Here is a 19,393-nt window from a genome sequence, read left to right as displayed (position 1 = left end):
GGCCGCAGGTGTGTCTATCTGTGTGCGTGATCCCCTCCTCCCCCCCTCATAGATTGGACAGCTGCCACTCTAGGGGAAACACTGATAACAATTTTTTGTTAAAATACCCAATCTGAAAACTGCACAGCCAAACACTCTCAAACTCTGCTGTGCACTTACTTGGATCCACTGCAGTACCACTGGCAAATTTGAAATGGAAAAAATAAACTGTCAGCAGGGGAAAAACATAAGATTTAGTTGTGTGGGACACACACCAGGAGATGTGGAAATCATAAACATTTTCCCTTTACCTGCAGTCAGTAACAAGTTTTTATCAAGTTCTTTTCTGAATCACTTAAAGCTTGTATGAATGTAAAGAGTGAATAAAGTCACCCTCATAACTCGAGTGGGTGGCATATAGTCACATTGCCTTAAAGAGCTGTTAACCCGCTCTAAAGCCCGGGGCATCATATGTCAGTACAGGCTAAACAACCCGTCTGACTGTCTCTCAGGGAGCTTGACAAGGCAAAGATAAGATTGTCATAAAAGTACCGATGACGGCTCATACGCAACCTGTTTTGTCATATTGAAGTCTTTAATCCTGAGTACACAGATCATTTCACTGTTATGCACTGAAAATCTACTCAAGGCTTCATAAAATATCCACTTTATTTGCAATTATATGTGATGCAGATTGAGATAGGCACATATTTTTGAGCACTTAAGACCGTTCCCGTGAAGTTTGTACTGCATTTAACTGCTATATCGACACAAGTGGGAGTTAAAAATGACCTTGGCTATAACACAGTCTGTTTTTCTCCCATTTGAGCTAAACTCACACTTGCCGTCAGGTCACATTTCAGTGCTGGAGAGTCTTGGTTTGCTTCACGCTCCTCAAGGCCAACTGCGTTTGGCCCGCTAGGCTGAGGAATATTTGGAAATATTGTTGTTTGTCATTAGTGGAAGCGCCAAAGTCTGAAGCCTTCAGCCAGTTCACTCCATAAGATCATGCGGACCAGCTGTCAGGCCTGAGTTTTGCCGTAAAAGTGAGAAAGTAATGCCGCCGCAGGGTGGAAACATGATGCTTGTGGCCTCTTTTTTTGTACCAGAGTTGATTGCATAATATACTAAAAATCGAGTGGTTTTGTCCCTAGAAATAAAACTGAGCAAAAAAAAAACAAAAGCAAATCAGGATGTCTGATAACAGCGGGTGGCATCCAGGCAAATAAGAGAAGCAGACCAATACATTCTTGTCATTGTTTCTGTTGCCTCCTACCAGAGAGACGTGGCACCTCTTTCACAGCAAAGGTCACCTCAACACCTGCTGTGTTTGTTTTTGTCACAAAGAACATAAATGCCACCTCCCTACCTACTGGGCTGCTTTACGTAGTGAAAAATGAGATCCCATCACAATGTAGGCAGAAAGTACACACCGAAAACTCAAACAAATTGTAGCCATAAATTAGTGGAGCACAATTAGCTTTTTTGTTTTGTTTTAGGGATTTTTTTGTTAACGGAGATAACGTTTTATAGAGGGATTAATCCTGAAAAAGCAAAGAACAAGTTGCCTCTTTTTTTACAACCCAAACAGGAAATGTGCAAGCCAAAATGACAAGTGACATTTGCGTTTTCTTTTTTTTTGGCAGAGCTGAAATGTCCCGTGATTGTCAGTTGGAAGTATTTTGAAAGGCCACTAGAGAGTTCCCCCAAAACAAGGCACAGTCAAACATTTCACTGTGTGTCAAAATACTGGAGTCATTCAGTCAAAAGTAAAAAAAAAAAAAAAAAAAAAGAGATTTACTAGAACAAAAAGGCATTGGGTACAAGGAAGAGCAGATTATGGGATAAGAGGATAACGACATTATGATATCAGTCATGTCAAAATTAAAGAAATCAAAATTCTATATGTATGGTTAAACTATGATGACCAGAATTATTCTTAGTATAGACATTATATTTTAGGAAAAGCTGGAAAGAATGGTTTTCTAATGTGAAGGCTTAGATGCATGTCCATGTGTGGTCACATCAGTAGATCAGAAAAATAAAGCAGTTAAACATATATGTTGTCACTAAGACACAAACTTCTTTAAGTTTCATCAGGTTGTATACAGCTTGCAGAAGTACTTCCAGTAGAACTAATTGCCGACACCTTTTGGAGACGGGGAAAAACAAAGTGGGAGTGTACTACTAATATAAAGTATGCAGGCTGTCAAGTAAAAACACCTTTTCAAATGTAAAAACAAACTAGGTATGGAAGCTGTGTTTTCAAGGGACTGAAAATCTGTGAAACAAGTATTCTTACTATGGTATATGTGTTGAATATGAAGATTCTGCATAGTTGTATGATCAAGTTTTTTACCTTAAATCTGCAACGTACTCCTGGTAATTGGGTCGGATTGAGGTCAGATCACGTTCACGTCATAAACAAACTGCTCTGGACCACCTCGTCCAAAGTGTCTTGATTACTGTGTTCACATCTGCACAAATGAACCACACCAAGGTGTAAAACGAACCAGAATCCAATTTAAATGAACTTGAACACCACAGGTGTAAAAAAACACCCTAAAATAACCACCATAGGAGCAGTTTCTCATCGAGAATATCCACATGATCATCAGCAGCAAGACGCAGCAATGTGAGGCTTCACAACAGGACTTCTGTAGCCAGTGGGTGAAGTCACAGTGGCTAAGTCTGTATTTTATATAGAGGCTATGCTTAATACACTGTAGGTGCAGACAAATCTGTTATTTGCACTGTACGTAATGCAGTGTAAGTATAAGAGTTTTTCCCTTGTTGTTCCTTTGCCTTGTTAGGTGACTGTGACAAAATACTTACATTTACGTATTTTTCTTCTTGCCATTTTTTACTTCTAGTCAATGACACAGAAGAAGTGGGACCACTGCAGACAGTAGACATTAGCAAACCTGAGACCACCACGTGGATCCTGCGTGACTTGGAGCCTTTGAGTAAATACAAGTTCTACCTGTGCTCCTGTACTGCGGTGGGCTGCGGGCCTGACGTCAGCGACGAGTGCACCACCACCCTGGAAACAAGTGAGTGATTGAAGGTCCGGAAAGCCGAGCCAATCGGGCTTTGTGTATCCGGATAAGCTTGCGTGGGCGTGTGGCTGGTAGAGCGTGGCGCTTTCTCAGTGGGGGAACAATGGGAATGTGGACGAGCTCTGAGGAGCGCAATTTGCTCGTGTGAACCGAGGCTAAGCAAACCAGGTGACAGAGTCATTTTACCATTTCGAAGTGGCATTGAACTAGGGCAATATGATATAAGCCTGAGCAGCCAAGCTTTTCATATCTCCATGTAAGTAATTTTTGTGGATAAACAATTTCATATGGCTGCAGTGGAGGTTTTCATTTGTCACTGTCATGAGAGAGCAAGTGCTTATTGATTGGACAGAGAGCGTGAGCTATGAAACAATCAGCTAAGAAAGAAAATTGCTTTGAGCAGGAAGGAAACTGAAGCTTTTATTACTGAATTGTGCAATCATGAAAGAGTTGCCGGGTAAGTCATCATAATAAGCCAGCTTGTAACATGTAATCTTTGCCTTTTAATTACATATCATTAGTCGAGGTCCACACACCATACTTCATCTGGCTCAAACTCAAGCCAAGCTCCTGTGATTGCGGTCGGTGATACGAGTGATTGAACCAGGAAGCTTTCTGCAAGTGTCACTAAATGTGCTGTAGTCATAAGAAATAAGCAGGTGGCTCTTTCAATACAAATGCACAAGAAAATGAATGTAGTATGTCACTCAGGCTGTGTTATGTAAGAGCAGATCTCTCAACTTTGAAGTGCAGCACAGGTGCTTAATATGCAAGTGATTGCTTATTGTTTACTGTAAGAATCCTCACAATCACAGAAAGACACTTAATTGGCTCTTGGGGGTTGTTTATTTGCATGGTGGGAAAAAAAACGCAGGAGAAATGATTACAGGTAGAATGGCTCATTTTATATGTATTGAGTTGCAATTTTGTCAGGCTATTACATGTGCTGGGGAGAGGTTCAAGGTCTACACATGAAAGCTATTTGTGGTAACACCTCCATCACTGTGTGCATGCGTGTGTGTGTGTGTGAGGATTTGTCTTAATGGTCCTCTGCTTGCTTTCACATATGCCACTAAAATAGTGCATTGCTTTGAGATGTAGCTTTGATCATGCAGTGTGTATTATAAATGTGCTTGTGAATGTGGACGTCTGCTTAGCCATGCAATGCTTGTCCCTTCTGTCTTTTTTCTTTTTTTTCTTTTCTGCAGCTTCCATTTTGGCTCCTGCTGTTGGCCTCAGTATGTAGATCTGTTTATGCAGCAACTGTGGCATGTCATATGTACACATATAGAGAGCATCAAACTGCTCTGAAATAGTGATAGAATAACTTTCATGTTAGTATGACAGGCCCCCAATTTTGTTTTTTAGTAGTGCTTGCATGCTTTTAGGTTTAGAAATATGGATGTGTGTAGCTGCTGTAGGCCTGAATAAATCATCGGGGCTTGACTGTCAAACATTTGGACACTTTTTATTTGTCCTATGCAGAATTTAGCAGCCCTAAACAGTCAGCCTCTCTGCACATAATTGACCTTGTCTGCTGTTTGCCCTTGCCATCAGCAGAGAGCACTCTGATGCCTCCTTTCATTAGAAAAACGTCAACTTCTTCTTAGATAAAGTTTTGCGGCTTCCTCTCTAATAACAATTGGTAATGAGTAACCTAATTATAAATTCATATTAATCTTGGCTCATTAGCAGCTGTAAACGAATATTGACTTTTCTCCTAGCAACAGCAGGCTCGGTGCAACAAGCTGGGGTAATAAATGATGCCTTAAGAGCCAAACGCAGTAAGAGCATCAGACACGCCACAGGCTCGTCCCTTTTTCTTTCTTTTTTTTGATTGGAGTAAAAATTAAAAGGCACATCTCAGAGGTGTGAAATACAGTTTTGAAACTCTAGATCCTGTTTCAGATTGCATAGTCACTAATTTTAGAGTGTACTTAACAACAGCATGCATGCTAACAGTAGACGATAGCACCTCAAGCCCTTACCCCAATTGATAACCACAAGGTCTGTCTTTTCTTTTCAGGCAAGTCAGCTTCCCCCTCACCTCCAAGCACTCCAAAGTCCCCTGTGACCAAACCCACTCGTTCCACCATAGGTAGAGCCGCAGCACTTTCTGACACAGCAAAGCCTTAACCGTACAGCATCGACAGCAAAGGCTGAGGAATAAATGCAGAGGAGCATTGACTATTATAATGTGATAGCATCTTCAGGCATTTTTCTCAGCTAGTTTATGATGTAAAATGGCAGACATATTGTACTGTAAGCTTTCATTTCTCTGCTACACCACCGGGAAATCTAGCATACTAGATCTATATCCCGATCCCACAGTGTGGCAGTGGAGTGCAGTCACTTGAACAGGACAAATATGTCTAATTGTAAGTGATTGATTTGTTGGGCCCCATTCAGCCCTCTGTGTGGCAGTGTATTGACCCAGCAGTCACCTGACATTTCCATGTAATCTTCAACTGGGTAAACAGCAACACAGCTCTGGGACAAGAAGAGGTCCGGGGACAGAGAGAAAACAGCAAGGAGAAACATCCTCCTGAGCCATGCAGAGAAGTATGAGCTCATACTAAGAGGGTGATATTTGCAGGACACTGAGATAAGTGGATAAGTGGAAGCTGTTGAAAGCTCCTGTATCAGAATATTTTCTGGTCTCTCCTTATTAAAACAAAAGATTTCTAACTTTGAAGGGGTATCTTTCAGGGCATTCGTTCCCTGCTGGGTGAGCAGCTGCTTTCTGCAGAAGGTAATAGCAAGCTGAGGAACATGGTGACAAAACACGGCAGCCAGCCTCTGGATATTTTTAACTCAGATTGTCTATGTCTGTCGAAGTCATCACACACTTGCAATGACTAGAATTGCTATAGCTGGTGACTAATCCATCAACATTAGTCAGAGAGTGTCATTTGCAGTTGTTGGGATGGACAGCCCAGACACAGGTGTTCTTGTGAACTGAATTATCACCTGAGCAAATAAAGCACCTGAGCTTGAGGCACAGATGAAGATTTGCATGTTTGCTGTGGTGAAATGAAGTGGATTGTGCTTTGTTGACTAGCTTAGACAGCTGCTGTCAAACCACACGTTTCCCATACTAATCATGCTCATCAATTACAAAATTACTGTTTTTTCCCTCTTTCTCTGTTTGAGGATGAGAAGGATGAAATCACCTTGATAGGTATGTCTGAGGTAGATGAAGCTAGAACACACAAAATGTTAATTTTCCACTAAAGTTTTATTTAAATAGCACCACTTCGTAGGTGCCATTTCAAAGCACTGTATCCTGCGATGTTATTAAAAGAACCCCAATGATCCTCTACAGCAGCGGTCCCCAACCTTTTTTGCGCCACGGACCGGTTTACTGTCAGACAATATTTTCACAGACCAGCCTTTAAGGTGTCGCGGATAATTACAACAAAATAAAATGATACGACCGAGACAAAAACAGTGGTATTTTGTAAATATAATAATAAACGTGAATTCACTGTGTAATACTGTAACTTTATTAGCAGCGTCCTCCTGAAATGCGCCAACACTGAGAGTTGGTGCATTTTAGGAGGAGCATTTCCTCTCTGCGCCTTAATGCTCTCTGGTCACTATGGTAACGCGTAAACATTTCTTTCAAAATAAGACACACAAATACAACACAGGAAAAGACCCAGACTCGGAAACCGAGTTAACGATAAAAACCCCGAAAACCATAAATTTCACACCCGAGCCTCAACTCTCGCGGGCCGGTACCAAACGACTCAAGGACCGGCACCGGTCTGTGGCCCGGGGATTGGGGACCGCTGCTCTATGTGCATGCACTTGGCGACTGTGGAGAGGAAGAACTGCCCTTTAACAAGAAGAGAGCAATAAAAACTGGATTTGTTTAAGCTAATTATTGATCTGAAAACTTTGTGAACTGATTAATTTACTACATTAAATTAAACACTGAAATATTTTTTTCATTCAACATTAAAGCTGAAAAAGCTGTTCTGCTTGTTGAGTTTCTAATAATTTGCACTTTACCTTGAGTTACCTAGAAAAATGCCCAACATTGTCTGGCTTGAGCTTCTGGGATTACATGTTTTTTGTTTGTTCATTTTCCCATTTGATGAAATACAGAAAGGCATTGACACCGGTTTGGCCAAAAACTGTTTTAACACTTTAAAACTTCCAGGAATGTAAAATAACCATAATAACTCACAGGGAAAAAAAGTGTCTTATTAAAATGTTGTAGGGGTTACTTGACTTCATTCCCATGTTTCATTCATATCTGCTTGTGTGAAATGTCCATCATGCAGCAGTCTTTGGTGTTAAATCGCTCTTCAGGTTTTAGTAGATTGCCATTCAGCTTTGCAGGCTCCACCTGTGGTTCCATTTCCCTATCCACATTACTCTTGTCCTGTTGTGAGAGTGACCCAACGTCCCCTTCTGTCAGACGTAATTGATGCCTCCTTACAATAGTGTTAGGAAGGAGCACGCTTGCCTCTTCCTTAGAAAGCATCCTTTATCCTGTAAACACACATGATTGCTAACACTTTGATCTGCTTTGTCCTCTACTACCCCTTCTCTGATATTTCTCCATTTCTTTTCCTCATCTCGTCTTATCCCCCCATCAGTCCCGACCCTGTTTAATGTTAGCTCTGCTGTTAGTGACAGCGCTGCAAATATCAGCTGGAGATCTGGAGGAGAGCATGCTGAGTTTTATATCACATATATGAACAACCGTAAGCTCAGTCTCTGTTGGTTTCTGAGTAGAGTAGAATGAAACAGTGGGTGAAACATCTGCATCTTTGTGTCTTTTCGCCCATTTCTACATTAGATAAAGGTGGTTGTGTGTTTTCATGTGTACTGACACACTGTTGATCATTCACCCCTCTGCACAGGTGAGGGTCACTGGAAGACAACAGAGGCCTTAAACACCTCTAAGACTTTCCACATCATTGATGGCCTTGAACCTGAGACTGAGTACACTGTGCGCCTTATTCCTAACAGCCGGGTTTATAATTCTAGTATATTTGAAGATGTTATCACTACAGGTCCAAGAGGTGAGGAAGGGGACAAAAAATTGCTTAAAGTATAAAAAAGCAGAACTAATTTACCTCCCTTTTAAAGAAAAAAGAACAGGTGCAACCCACGTGTCCTTGAGCGGTGACTCAGGCTGCGATGTGTGGTCCTTTACGGTGTCACGAGGATTTAATTTGGCTCACTAAGAAGGAATTACATTTGTACAGCGTTCCTTACTTGATTAATTAGACAAGCAGGATTAGCTGTTTAATATTAATATTGGAGCGTTTCCATCAGTGGAGCGCCCTGCCGCCTCCTGCCTTTGCATCAGATAGGCTCCGTCGATGTAAACATTCAATCAAGTGTCCTGATGAAAAGGCCAAGGCGAGTCAAAGTCACCCAATATTGTTCTCCTCAGGTCTGGCCAGCATTCACGGAGGAATATCTACCAAGGGCTGGTTTATCGGGCTGATGTGCGCCATTGCTCTCCTCACACTCATTGTGTTGATCGCCTGCTTTGTCAACAGAAATAAAGGAGGGAAGTATTCCGGTAGGTCCTCACTTTACAAGCACACACGCTCATCACCTTGCCTGAATACTAATTGCTGCTCAGAGCATCATTATAGTTCCATTTTGTTGTTTGTTGACATGAAAAAAATGATCAATCATCCCAGAAGCCATTACCGGAATATGTATGATGATAGTTTTCCCCTTTTTTTTGTTTCCCCGGCCATTATAATGCAAATTTATACATAAAATAGGCTGCTGCATTGAAAGGAAAATAAGCATTTGTACTGTATGACCAGCATTTGAATTTTGCATTATTTTTCCAGCCAACAATCTAAACAAAGTGCAGAGCCCACAGCGAGACAAAATGCAAATGCTGCACATGAGCAGGCTGCATAGTGAATAGTGACAGAAGCTCTGTGGTATCTCAGCACTAGTCCTCCTACTGGGGACACGAGAGTCCTTATCAGCTTTATTATTCACGGCTAATGGCCTTCAGGTTTGTCGTCTGGCCAGCGATCGTTTCACTCGTCAGCAGAAATAAAGAGCGAGATGCAGCTCTGTCCTTTGTTTCCTCATTAAGTTCTCATTAGCGACAACCTTTTCTTTCATTTGCCTGAGCCATGTGCTTTTTTTTCCTTCTCCTTTTGCTTTGCATACTAAGGAAAACATTTAGATTTAAAAACATAAACCAAAGCTTCATTTTTTCCTCTTTAAGGAAAAAAAAAGACCCCAAATGTGTATATCTATATCTATATATATATAGATATATATATATATATGTATGTATAAAAGCAAAATTTCGTAAGCTTATCTAAAGCTTGCATTGATCATTGGTGAGTAAGTGTGGGGAATTAGGGACTGACACTCAAACTTATTCAGATAGTGTTAACAGTCGGGGGACTCAGTGATCTTCACTGGCAGTCATCTCTTGAGGAAATCGCTGATATCTCCTCTTTATTTTGTGAGCAGTAAAAGAAAAAGAAGACCTTCACCCAGACGTGGAGTCTCAGGGCATGAATGACGACACATTCTGTGAATACAGGTAAGCGTCACCCTCAGAGTGCCGTCTCACCACCTCGCTGCAATTCACGCGCAACCGACAACGAATTTCTCCTGTGTTAGCGGTCTTATCCATCTTCTCCTCTCAGTAACGTTTTTTTTTTTTTTTTTCCTCTCACTGAAAAGACACCCCAGCACGCGTGAGGTTCCCATGGAACCTCACACTTCTTCAGCTGAAGAAATTTGATGGACTGAGTAACTGGAAAGTATGTGATAAACAGCAGTAAGCTGTTTACACGTCAGTGTTGTCAGAGTAGTAGCATCCCTTCATAGGAGGTTGTGATCATAGATACGGTGTTGTGTTGGTGTGTTGTGACAGATTGCATCATAAAGGGAGCCACGGCATCGCTCACAAGTTGCCATTTTCTGTCCGGATGGAGTTAAACGCGCGCTGCCCGGCACACAGCAGGACACTAAAACCAATCAGTGTAATTGAAAGCAGCTCATCTCCAGGGCAGTAATATCGGGGCACGTTTCATTAATCCTTTAGTGGTCCAATTCATAACAGTCTAACGCAGTATGAGTCCCAGTGTAATTCTCCAATCAGTGGGATCTGCACAGCACAACAAATGCTGATATGATGAAGTCAAAAGTGTCTCAGTGTGACAGCATTTAGACTTTGTCATGTTCGCTTCAGGAGCTAGGTGGCCTGGCTTTTCACTGATTGGCTGTGTTTACTTAACTAGTCCAAAGAATAAACTAGAAGTGTACTAGTTTGCTTTCTTTGGGGACTTAGATGAGAAGATTAATACAACAGTTTGGAGTGAAAAATAAAGAAACTGTTAGCTTAGCACACAGTTTGAGTCAAAGCTGAAGCAGATACTGCTCAGCTAAATTAAGTGCTAGTTAACCTTCAACCTCACAGTGACCACAAGACTACAGGAAGGCACTGCCCTCAGGCAGGAAATAATGAGGTCAGTGACCACAATATATAATCTCAGATGTGGGTGAGTGTTAATAATGAGATATTAATTTATTTAATTATGGAAAGATTGGTGCTGAACAGCAGTTTAAATGGAAGGGGTACAAATGATTTAAAAACAACAACAACAACAACAACAAAACTCTATGAGTGAAGGAAACAAGGACAGGAATGATACAGGTGCAAACATTTGGTGGTTTGTGATTATTAATCTGTGATTTGTGATAAATTCATTTTTAGAGTGCAGTGTGTCCCAGGTGGTCAGAGCAGACGCTGAAAGCAGCTGAGTGGCCCAGTGCGCCGGTTTAGCACAGAAGCAATGAGAATCTTACAGATAAACAGTAACACGTCTGTCACATCTTTGATTACCCAACGTTTTCATGGAAGATGCAATGATGAAGACTATAAATAATAAAGGATAAAGAGGGACTCAAGTTGAGCATGTCTATAAGCAACGCTCCTTTAAAAGCATGTATTGGCAATGCCTGTTATGTGGACAATTATTTAGGAGGTCCATCTAAATAAATGGAGAAAGAGCCCAAACTTGATTGATGAAGTAAATCTAACCTGGATCCTTTCAATGATAAAAAACAGTATTGGATGATAAAGACTAAATCTCCCTGGCACCACTGAACTGTACTTCAGCTGAGCGTATGCAACAGTGCAGCAGCATGACTCTAATGTTTCCCAGTTTGGCTGTTGATTGGCTCTTTGATGGCAGAGGCATTTTAGAATACTCCCATTGATTTCTACTCAACAGTCACTGAGTGCCAAGTCTGCTCTCTGCTGTAAATCACGTCACTGTAATCTAGGACAGACAGAAAATGGCCCCGACCAAAGTTTCAAGTGTTTAATAAGGTGGCTGCTATTCACTTTATTGAGCTAAAAGTCATCGGTTTTTGTTTTGTCTCGACATCTATATTTACTGAGAATATCTATCATTTTCTGCCCTCAGAAACTATTCACATCCTTTGCTAAATCTAATGCTCTGTCCTATCCCAAAAATGTAATGGCTTCTTCATTTGGCCAATCACGTTTCATGAAGTTTGGTTAAGGAGTTGCTTCCATAATCTCCACTTTTGCCTTAGAATCAGGCTATGGTTGAATTTATGAAAAGCTAGCTGGTCCACCGTGCTCCTGTAGTTGATGTCAAAAGCTCTAATGTCACCAGAATTCCCATGACAATATTACACAGTACATCCTTTGTAATCGTTTCACTGTTGTATTATATAAGACCACAGCATGTGTGTAGCCTCACCAGCACCAGTTTAATGTACCTCTTAATATCTCATTTGCTCTCCAGTTGGCACTTGATCAAATGAGGCGCGTATGCTCATGTTTTAATTTTGTTTCAACATGTGCATCTTTGTGATTATAACCCATTGGTCAGCCCGAGGTAAAGGATAATGTCAATCACAGAGGCTCACTGTAGAGGCAGCAGCCCCGTCCTCTCCAATAAGCTACAGAGTGAAGCCATGGGTGAAATGAGGTGCTTCTAAATCCACTGTGCTTCTCTCGCAGCGACAACGACGAGAAGCCACTGAAGGGCAGCCAACACTCGCTGAGCAGGGAGATCAAAGCGGTGGAAAGCGGGGACAGCCTGGTGGACTACGGCGACGAGGACGCTCAGTTCAACGAAGACGGCTCCTTTATCGGCGAGTACGCCGGGCGAAAGGAGAAGAGGGCGTCCGCTGAGATCAAAGCCACCATTCAGACCCCGGCATGAGGAGCAGAACGGGCCATCCAGTTTCCACGAAAGCTGTCGGAACAAAAAAAGAAAAACAGGAAACAGACATTATTCATGCGGAGCGCAAGTTCTGTGTCAAACGTAATGTGTCGTTGCCAAGTGCACACTGCCATTCTCATTTTATACAGCTCTGTTTTGTTAAGTTGCAACAGAATGACCATTACTAAATACAGTGTATATATAGTGTATATTGTATGTGTGGAGTGTCTTTTTTTATAATTGTTATTACTCAAAATTTTAGAGGGCTTTGTTTTTATTTCCTTTCCTTCTGCTGCAGTACTCTTTGTACTCCCCTCTCCGCCGTGCAGCGTTATATGCAGCTTCGCCTCTGGTGTCACCTTGTAGCAGGCCACAGATAAAGTGGGGATATCAAGTTGATATTTTTTCAATTGGAACTTGTATTACTGACCTTTTATATTTGAAATGGATTCATTGAATATGATATAAGATGTGTATAAAGGTTTGCTTATTAACTTATTTTTTTTCCAGTGGTTTTATACCTGACAGAATAATAAGACAGTTCACATATCATTGCATATTATAAAGACCGCTTCCTCCTCCTGAATCTCCTTGTGATGTTAGGATATACTATTTAGTTGTACCTTGTTTAGAAACATTTGAGCTCTTAGTTTAAATCACACATTTACTGTAACAGCCAAGCGGTGCTTCAGCAGATTTGGGGTAAGAAGTTTCAGAAATGTAATCCATTACAGGTTGATATCATTAAACAACTATACGCATAACCCAGTCTTGATTAAATTGGATTTAACCACCAGTGTGTTGAGTTTTACAAATCAAGAATGAGCAGATCAACACAATTTATTGTCAGTATGTTAAAAAATAAAGCTGACATAAGTAAGGGAAACAAGGGAAAGAAGTAGCTCTAGCATAATACAAAGGAAAGCTTAGGAATGCAATATGGTATATGTTACAAACATGAAGGATGTGTTGATTTTTCCATTCATGCAGGCCCTGTTTGTTTTTTTTACATTGCTACTTCATTAAATTAGTAATACAATGTCAATTGTTTTTTAGAGATGTTCTTTAAAAAAATCTACAAAAGCTAAGGTTTTGTTTTTTAAATTTGTAGCCTGCAAATTGAAGCTGTGGCATCGCTATGTCACTGTCAGTACCTGCAATGGATTACAGGCTTCTTTTCTGTCAATCAGATTACTCAGTCCGGTTTTAATATTTGCCATCCACCTGCACCGCTAATTCAGTGTGCTATAGTGAAGTGTTATATTGGTTTTGTTAAGCCCTACTTTGAGTATGCTGCCACTCCAAAACAGAATCACTTCTATTGTTCAGCATTAACATTAGCAACATGATCGGGAAAACTGCAGTGTTTTGTAAAAGTTCACTCATTGCATTGCATGTTATAAATGTTAATTGGTGTTTTTCAATGTTATTAAATTGCTTTACTTTCCTACATCTGGGTAATAGTCCCACTGTCTGTCTTTTCGCAGCCATCACTAGCAGGAGATTATTAATGTTTTCGCTACCCGCGGTACTATTTGTAGGTCCCCGCGGACGAATTCCTGACTGAAGTCTCTGCCTTTACCTCCAGCCATCAGTAAAATATGAGTTGAGAGAAAGCACTACCTTGTGAAATGTCCTCATTCAATCTGAATAAAGTAAAAGATGTCTGACAAATTGTTCCCATTTGTAGCCTGACTTTAACAAATACCACGCCAGGGTCAAGTCTCTGTCTGAGTCGAGCATCTTGTTAGATTACTTCGGCTGTAGGAGAGAATCTCGAGAAATCAAAGCAGTGGGCTCAGCCAGGCACTGGATCAAGAAGCGGGAGCTGTAATCATGTCTGATGGTTGATAGCAGGGAGTGGAGAGTGTCAGCGTGAGGACTCTCACTGTGTGGCTCGCATCTGCCTCAAATACTCTGTCATCACTCAGCCGGGTTTGCCTTAACTGCAGCGCTGAGCGGCTGCGGTTTTCACACGTGCGACCTTCAGGTGTTGGTAATGGACCCTTCGGTAGCCATCCTGAAGGTCCTCGACTCTGGAAACAATATGAACAGCTGGATGTGTCTGTACACACGCAATCAATGTTGGGTGAGCTACTTACAGAGCTTAATTGTGCAACAGAACAACACTGCTCTCTGGAGAGAAAGCCGAATTGCATCACAGCTAGTGAAAAACAGAAATTCCTATTAGAGAAATTACTTACCAAAACACTGTAGGCTACAAACACTTGGAATCTATCAGCTTGGTGCAACATTGAAGGTTTTTCACAAGTTTATGCGACACACAAATGTCAATTTACTCCTTCACTGGTGGGGACATGACTAAAAGAATTCAATTTCAATTCAGTGCAGTTCCATTATAGTTATATGGCACTAATTTACAACAACAGTCACCTCCAGGGGCTTTACACTCTAAGGTAACTTGCACAAGCTACAATATTAGAAGGAAACCCCAACAATCACGCAACCCTCCAATGAGTAGGCGCTTGGCAACAGTGGGAAAGAAAAACTCCCTTTTAACATAGAGAAACCTCCAGCAGAACCAGTCTGCCACAACCGGCTGCAGCATAACTATGGGATGTTTCAGGATTGCCTGATCCAACTATAAGCTTCATCTAAAAGTAAAGTTTGAGTCTAGAGAGGGTGTCTATCTCCTGAATCCAGACTGGATACATGTCAGCCATACAGCCATTACGACAGGTTCCATACCAGACCTCCCAGTCCACTTTGAAAACTAAGTTTGCAGTTTGAGAGCAAAGCACTCTGTTTGGATAATTAAGTACTTCAAGATATGACACGCCTGTATTATTTAAGATTTTGCATGTGAGAAGGCGGATTTTAAATTTGGTTCTGGATTTAACAAGGAGACAATAAAGCAATGCTAAATCTGGTCTCTCTTTCCACCCCAGTTAATGCTCTCGCTGCACCATTTTGGATCAAATGAAAGCTTTTCAAGGAGCTTTTAGAACTCATCTTAATTATGAATTTCAATAAGGAGAGGTCACTCGGAAAAACTGAACATGGTTTATTGAGGTAGAGCAGTTAATCAACATACTTGACAATTCGACTCCGATGACCCATCATACCTATACGAAGTCCCAGCGGTGATAGGATTTACAGCAGGACCCAGTGGTGTCTGGACACTAGTGCTGGTGAAGATGAAGATTCAGGCTTGGATGGACCAAGTGAAGTGGCGATTAGAGGAGGTGGGTTGCATGAGTGAGAGTCTAAAAAGGAGAATGACAGCAAAGATGCAGAGTGGAGTGGAGGCTGATTGGCTCAAACAAGGCGGGCAAGAAGATGACTGGACTAAAGTAAAGACGTCTGTATTGACATTGACAGCATGGGAAAGTGGTGGTGATGTAATGAATAACCTAGCAGGCACATGAGTGATTAGAGACCTTCCTTATTAAACTTACACATAAGCTGTATTACAATAGTCCAGGCTACAAGTAATAAATACAGGAAGTAGTTTTTCAGTCTGAGGCCAGATGTTTCTAATTTTAGTGATACTGGCACAAATGAATGAAGGCATTCCTGCATGGTTCCACAGATTAATAAGGGTGTTTATCATCTGCATAGCAATGATTGTGTATGCAGTGTTTTCAATTGATATATTGAAAACACTGCCTTAGGGAAGCATGTACGATGTAAAGAGTAATGGAGCCAGCACAGAACCATGTGGAACTCCGTGACTAACGTTTGTGTTTGCATTAATGAATTATTTCCTGTAGTTATTAGAAATTTGCATTGCAACATAGCCTGAGATGCTTGCACATAATAGGTAACAGTATATGCCCACATACCAGCACAAATATGGGCAACTTTATTTTTGTACTATTTATACTGCGTGGGAAACTGCATACATACTGCTCGGTTTTAAAGTCAGATCCACCCCATCTAGTTTCAACTGGCACAATATTATTATTATCCCCCCAAAATGTCACATCCAATGGGTGATGGTGACATCATAGTGACTACTTTCATTCTTGATAAAGTTGCGCTGCTGTATAAAGGAGCACTCTGCAATATGCAACGATTCTTCTACCAACTGTAATTTCAAATACAATTTGTAGACACTTCTCACTTTCACCTGATTGGTCTGAATAAGTCTGCTCTGCCGTCCGTGTGTGCTACAAGTGCTGATGATATCAGTTAGGAATTTGTTTTCCATTGCATGAGGAAATGGACATGTGCTATGAGAGCATGTGAAAATGTCAGTTTCATCAGTCTCACAATCACTGCATGATAGATAACAGACACCTATTTTTAAATGTTAGTAGTGAATTTGCATGATGATATCTCTGCCCCAGCTGAAAATTGCATACACATTATGAATCCCCTTTATAGATGTGAATAGAGGATACTCAGAGGTATTCCTCTGAGTATTAGCAAGTCATGCAGGTATTGTTTATGCAGGAAAACTGTGCATATACAATGCATTGCATTCACAGTGAATTGAATTTTATAGATGGTGCAAGTATAAATGGAACTCTGGAATTTGTGGCTGGAGATGCTTCTGATTTTTAATCTTTATTTGTTATTTACAGGTGAGGCAAGAGAGCAACAGAAACATTACACATAATCACATTTGACTGAGCTGTGTAAATGTCCACTTATGGTTCAGATGTCTGCCTTCTTGTGATACTCAATCTGGAAAATCAACAAATTTGATTCTAATAGTCAGGATTCTCCCTGCTGTTTGAAAGCAGCAGTTTGATAGTTTACACCATTGCTACTTAGAAACCTGCAGCTGAGGCTACTTTGGATCAATTACTGCACAGCAGATTCCAACTGTGACTGTTTCACTGAGGGGAAAAGAAGCAAAATGATCATGGAAAGTTTGAAAAGCACTTTTCGGTTCCATCTAGGTACATTATATTTATCTGTATTGCTTCTGTCGACAGCTTAATGCCCACTGGTTTTTCTCCTATTATCTAAAATTCAGCATTTCTCTTGAGCACTGGGCTTAGACACTTAGCATTAGATCCAAGAGTTGTCATAGTTACCCAAGATATTATTATCGGAAACATTATAATAAACATCCACTTAGCATGGTTCCAATAATTTAGTATTTCCTCTTAAATGTACTTTAGTCTTGTCCATTCCATAACCTTAGTGTTCATTTTTTATGTTATTTTTATAATATTTAATTAAAATTATAAGTTTTATCCAAAACCCTGAATTTTCCATGAACCTTAGCAAAATGTTCTTTTTATGGAAAATGTCAGACACCGGGCTCTACCTTAAGGTCAAAGTCAGGTTGATGCTGAAATTAAAAAGTGTGTTCTTCACCTTTGTTGATATTTTTTTAAGCAGCAGCAGTAGAACCTCAAAAAAAAAAAAAATAAAAGCAAGATGTTGGTGAAGCAGTCATTTGTGAGATTGTATGCTGACACGTAAATGTTTTAGTTCAGTTTTTGAGCTTTACCAACCCTGGTCTCAGAGCTCCTGCTTCTATTCTACCATCGTGGCCCCTTTTAAACTCCGTCACTTCTGTCTGCCTCTTCTTCACCTTTCCTGCTCTTTTGGAGCCTCATTAATCTGCCGCACTCTTCCTCTCCTCTGCTCTCCTCCTATCCTGAAAGAAATACAGTCAGCATATGTTAATCAACCGATCCATATCTCTCATTTTTGATATGGTAAATGGTAAATGGCCTGTATTTATATAGTGCTTTACTAGTCCCTAAGGACCCCAAAGCGCTTTACATATCCAGTCATCCACCCATTCACACACTGGTGATGGCAAGCTACATTGTCGCCACAGCCACCCAGGGGCGCACTGACAGAGGCGAGGCTGCCGGACACTGGCGCCACCGGGCCCTCTGACCACCACCAGTAGGCAACGGGTGAAGTGTCTTGCCCAAGGACACAACGACCGAGACTGTCGGAGCCGGGGCTCTAACCGGCAACCTTCCGATTGCAAGGCGAACTCCCAACTCTTGAGCCACGATCGCCCTGATATGATGAATGTGCATTTGACATGTTATTTATCAGTGTGTTTTAAACATATACAGCTCATATTCATTGAACTTTTGAGGAACATTTAGTGAATATGTTATTGAAAGCTTAAAGTTAGCTGAGGGGAGTCACTGCTATTGTCATGTTTCGCTGTGTGCAGGCAGGAATTGGACCCAAACGCAAACTCACTAGAAACGGGATTGAACTCAAAAGGCAGCGTTTATTGCTAAACCAAGAACATCTACAAAACCTAAACTGAGACAAATCTAACAATACACACATAAGGAGACACAGGAGAAACACACAGCATGAGGGAGATCATGACAACGAGCACGGGAAAACACAGGGCTTAAATACACAGGGCAGTAATGAGGGAATCGGCAACAGGAGGGAGACACAGCAGGGAGAGATCAGGGCTAACGAGACAGGGGAACAAAGCTGCTCACATTAACATAAAGCACACGCTCAAAACAAAACAGGAAACCATAAACCACTAAACAAGGACGCAGACTGAGAGGCAGAATATAACACATGGAACTCAAACAATACATGACCACAATTCCAAAACACGAATAAACAGAAACTCTAATAATAATAATAATAATAATAATAATAATCATCATCATCGCCACCAACACAAGCACTACAAGAGAATAAGAAAACAATCCATAATGCAAAATTAAACCAAAACGTAATAAACTCAAAATACTGGGTCCAACGGACCCAGAACCGTGACAGTACCCCCCCTCCAAGGGCTGGCTCCCGACAGCCCTAAACAAAAAAGCACAACAAAGCACCAGGCCAGGGCGGGTGGAGGGGGTCCAGGATGGAGGGACCGAAACAAAAAACCAAGGAGCAGAAGAGTCCAGAACACAGGAAAACACATCAAGAAAGGAAACCAAACTACAGCTCAACAAGAGTCCACAAACAGACTAAAAAACACAAGAACACAGGTCAACACAAAACAAGGCTATTCATGAATCCACAGTAAAGTCAGGGGGTCGACCCGGAGGTTGACAACACAAGGACCAAGACAGTTCAGGGGGCCGGCCGTGTACATGGCAATGGTGGCGACGGGCAAACAGTTCAGGAGGCCTACCACTCGGAAGGCAGTGGCGGCCACTGAGCAGATCCGGAGGTCGGCCGCGATGCCAGCAGCGGCGATGATCTCTCTCCGGA

The 19,393-nt window shown here is 41.3% G+C and overlaps 1 protein-coding gene across 6 annotated transcripts in view; it reads left to right on the top strand.

Annotated features, from left to right (window-relative positions):
* The window catches only part of chl1b (cell adhesion molecule L1-like b), a 67,624-nt gene extending 53,921 nt beyond the window's left edge, over positions 1 to 13,703 (top strand). For 4 of the 6 annotated variants that reach the window (XM_039612530.1, XM_039612531.1, XM_039612533.1 and 1 more), the window contains exons 23-28: positions 2,853 to 3,032; positions 4,247 to 4,276; positions 5,065 to 5,136; positions 8,455 to 8,586; positions 9,516 to 9,588; positions 12,049 to 13,703. In XM_039612530.1, coding sequence (XP_039468464.1) covers positions 2,853 to 3,032; positions 4,247 to 4,276; positions 5,065 to 5,136; positions 8,455 to 8,586; positions 9,516 to 9,588; positions 12,049 to 12,253 — 692 coding nt within the window. In that variant the 3' untranslated portion in view covers positions 12,254 to 13,703. The remainder of the gene's footprint in view (positions 1 to 2,852; positions 3,033 to 4,246; positions 4,277 to 5,064; positions 5,137 to 8,454; positions 8,587 to 9,515; positions 9,589 to 12,048) is intronic. The other 2 variants (XM_031748512.2, XM_039612534.1) reach the window with 2 other exon arrangements.
* The last annotated feature ends 5,690 nt before the right edge of the window (positions 13,704 to 19,393 follow it).

Source organism: Oreochromis aureus, linkage group 5, assembly GCF_013358895.1.
Source record: "Oreochromis aureus strain Israel breed Guangdong linkage group 5, ZZ_aureus, whole genome shotgun sequence".
Classification (NCBI taxonomy): domain Eukaryota; kingdom Metazoa; phylum Chordata; class Actinopteri; order Cichliformes; family Cichlidae; genus Oreochromis; species Oreochromis aureus.
Note: the sequence above shows the minus strand (reverse complement) of the source record. Positions and strands in the feature narration are given on the sequence as shown.